This window comes from Branchiostoma belcheri, unplaced genomic scaffold (genome assembly GCF_001625305.1).
Source record: "Branchiostoma belcheri isolate BF01 breed outbred unplaced genomic scaffold, Haploidv18h27 scaffold113, whole genome shotgun sequence".
Taxonomy (NCBI): Eukaryota; Metazoa; Chordata; class Leptocardii; order Amphioxiformes; family Branchiostomatidae; genus Branchiostoma; species Branchiostoma belcheri.
This window is the reverse complement of record NW_017802525.1, coordinates 899,784-902,298: the sequence shown is the minus strand read 5'-3', so window position 1 is coordinate 902,298 and position 2,515 is coordinate 899,784. Positions and strand designations below refer to the sequence as shown.

At 47.6% G+C, this 2,515-nt stretch overlaps 2 protein-coding genes across 2 annotated transcripts in view; one reads left to right on the top strand and one right to left on the bottom strand.

Moving 5' to 3' along the window:
* LOC109462184 (islet cell autoantigen 1-like protein) overlaps positions 1 to 2,515 on the top strand; it is a 59,077-nt gene that overhangs the window by 12,275 nt on the left and 44,287 nt on the right. The window lies entirely within an intron of this gene.
* The window catches only part of LOC109462155 (uncharacterized protein DDB_G0290685-like), a 13,266-nt gene continuing 10,780 nt past the window's right edge, over positions 30 to 2,515 (bottom strand). Inside the window, exons 2-3 of the mRNA XM_019758647.1 lie at positions 200 to 255; positions 30 to 44 (exon numbers count right to left, since the gene is read on the bottom strand). Of these exons, the coding sequence (XP_019614206.1) occupies positions 30 to 44; positions 200 to 255 (71 nt within the window). The remainder of the gene's footprint in view (positions 45 to 199; positions 256 to 2,515) is intronic.

The window sequence follows — 2,515 nt, the reverse complement described above, 5'->3', positions numbered from 1 at the left end:
GGTCGCCCTCGCCTGCTGTACGGTCTGGGTCAGCCGGGACGGGTCTAAAACAGGGATACATGGGTTAACGGCCGGGTTACTACGCACCCACACACTAACCTACACGCTAACCCAAACACTAACCCACACACACACACACACACACACACACACACACACACACACACACACACACTAACCCACACACTAACCCCGCTACCGCCCGGGCCAGGGTCGCCCGCGCCTGGTGTACGGTCTGGGTCAGACGGCCTGGGTCTAAACAGGGATACATGGGTTACCACACACCCACACAACTCACACACCCACACACTAACTCCGCCACTGCCCGGGCCAGGGTCGCCCTCGCCTGCTGTACGGTCTGGGTCAGCCGGGACGGGTCTAAAACAGGGATACATGGGTTAACGGGTTACTACGCACCCACACACTAACCTACACGCTAACCCAAACACTAACCCACACACACACACACACGCGCGCGCAAACACGCACACACTAATCCTCTGCCACTTGTTCGTTAAAAGGGGTCAATGACCTGGTCCTGGAAGTCGCTTCAGACAAAGGTTGGAAGACAAGCAAACTGAAACAGACCTTGAGGAGTATTAAACATGTCTAATGGCCTGAAACACGGGACTGTGTACATGTGCATGTACGTACACACAAAGATCCTTACAGCCTGCCTACCTGCTCACAACTACTACCAACTTCCAAGTCTCCGGAAAGTTGGAAGAATGGCAGTCTTAACTTTTATCCTTTATGTGAGCGCAAAGGTTTTGCAGTGTTCGATTTTGTTCTAAAATGTCAGCCCTCCTGCTTAGAGTTAAGAGTACTAGTCGGTGTTAACTTTAAAGGCTTCTTTGATACACGTTAAGCAAATAAACTTGACTTTAAAGCTGGGACAACATCCCTGTACTCTAAGTGTTACAAAGTACAGACTGCGTTCCACGGAAACTTTATCTTTAGCCAGTTCACAACGGTGTGAGAGTTTTTTTTACATGTTCTCACCAAGGCTCTTGTTGTTTGCCACTGACGACAAGTGAATGAGAGGACTTCGAGTCCACAAATACACGACAGCGTCTGAGCTCTGATCGGTAGGTAGATTCGAACCCATAACCTTCTAATTCTTTAAGCTGTACGACTAGACGTTGTCTCATCGTTATAAGTTCCGTATCTAAAGACGTCCTTACATTTTTGTTCACCTGTGTAAGGGTGACGGGGTAGCCCTTTCACGGTAAGGTACAAAGTACACTAGTTCCGACAGCCCCGGCAAGTCACTACCACCAGTCCCGCTGATGTATCACACTTTAAATGGTCCGTGCGGACAAAAGCCGCCTGACTCGCTTTGTGGCTCGCCTTTCAGCTGACACGGATTCGAACCCGTGTCGCTGGGTCACACGGAAACCTTTCAGTTAAGTTTCACGCCGCCGCTAATGAGTTGACATAAGATGGCGCGACCTCGGGGTTCTCTGAGCTAGCCTCTCCCAGGTTTCAGGAGGCGGCTGGAGAGAGTAGAAATTGGTCAAATAGAGAGAGAGATAACATACCAGGGAGTTGGTCTTCTAGTTGCCGCACCTGTACTCTCTAGCGGACCAACTCCCCCAGCAGGTTATCTCTCTCTGTTTGGCCAATTTCTACTCTTTCCAGCCGCCTCCCGAAGCCTGGTAGAGGCTAGGTCTGGACTCTACTACAAGTACACTCCTTACTTAAACCTACTCCAACCTTCAAGGGGGACCGGGATTAGCGACTGAAACTCTTTTTAATGACCTACATGAATATACAACATTCCGTAACGCCGCCTGGCTTACTGTGCGCTCAGAACCAGACAAGGGGGAAAGAACTTGAAAAGAAATTTGACTAGGAGGGATTAGACAAAACAGGTTGTACAAGAAACATTTTAGAAAATGGCAAGACTGATTTTTACGCCTTTCTACTTTTTCCCTTAACGTATCTTGCTCCAAACTGTTTAATCATATTGAACTCTGCTGTATGGGTACCAATACCTGAAGACGTCAGATAGCACTAAATCTCCAAGCAGATCCTATATAGGGTGGCAAAAGACAGTTACTGTATCAAATTGGCCAGGCAGTATCCATTCGCCAGAGAGGGTCCATACATATATACGCCACCTATGGGGCGAATAGATACTGCCTGGCCAATTTACTGTCTTTTGCCACCCTAGGATCTGCTTTGAGATTAAGATGGCACGATGTCATGATACATTAGTGCCATGTGTTTGTTATACGTGCTGATTTGCCACACGTTCTGTTTCTGCAAGGACACTCAACTGTCAGTCATACAGACACTCATTAGTTAAGACAAAGAGTGATTTATGTTCATAGATCTAGATGCAGATAGTTGACATGCTGTACGTGACAATTTGCCGCGCTGTTGTCACGCCACACTGTCCCTCAATCAATAACTCAGTACATCACAGAACTGATTATCTAAACAGTTCTTCGTGTTTGGTTGTTCTTGGACTTTCAAACTTAGTATCTAACAGAGAAAAGACAAAGTCTCT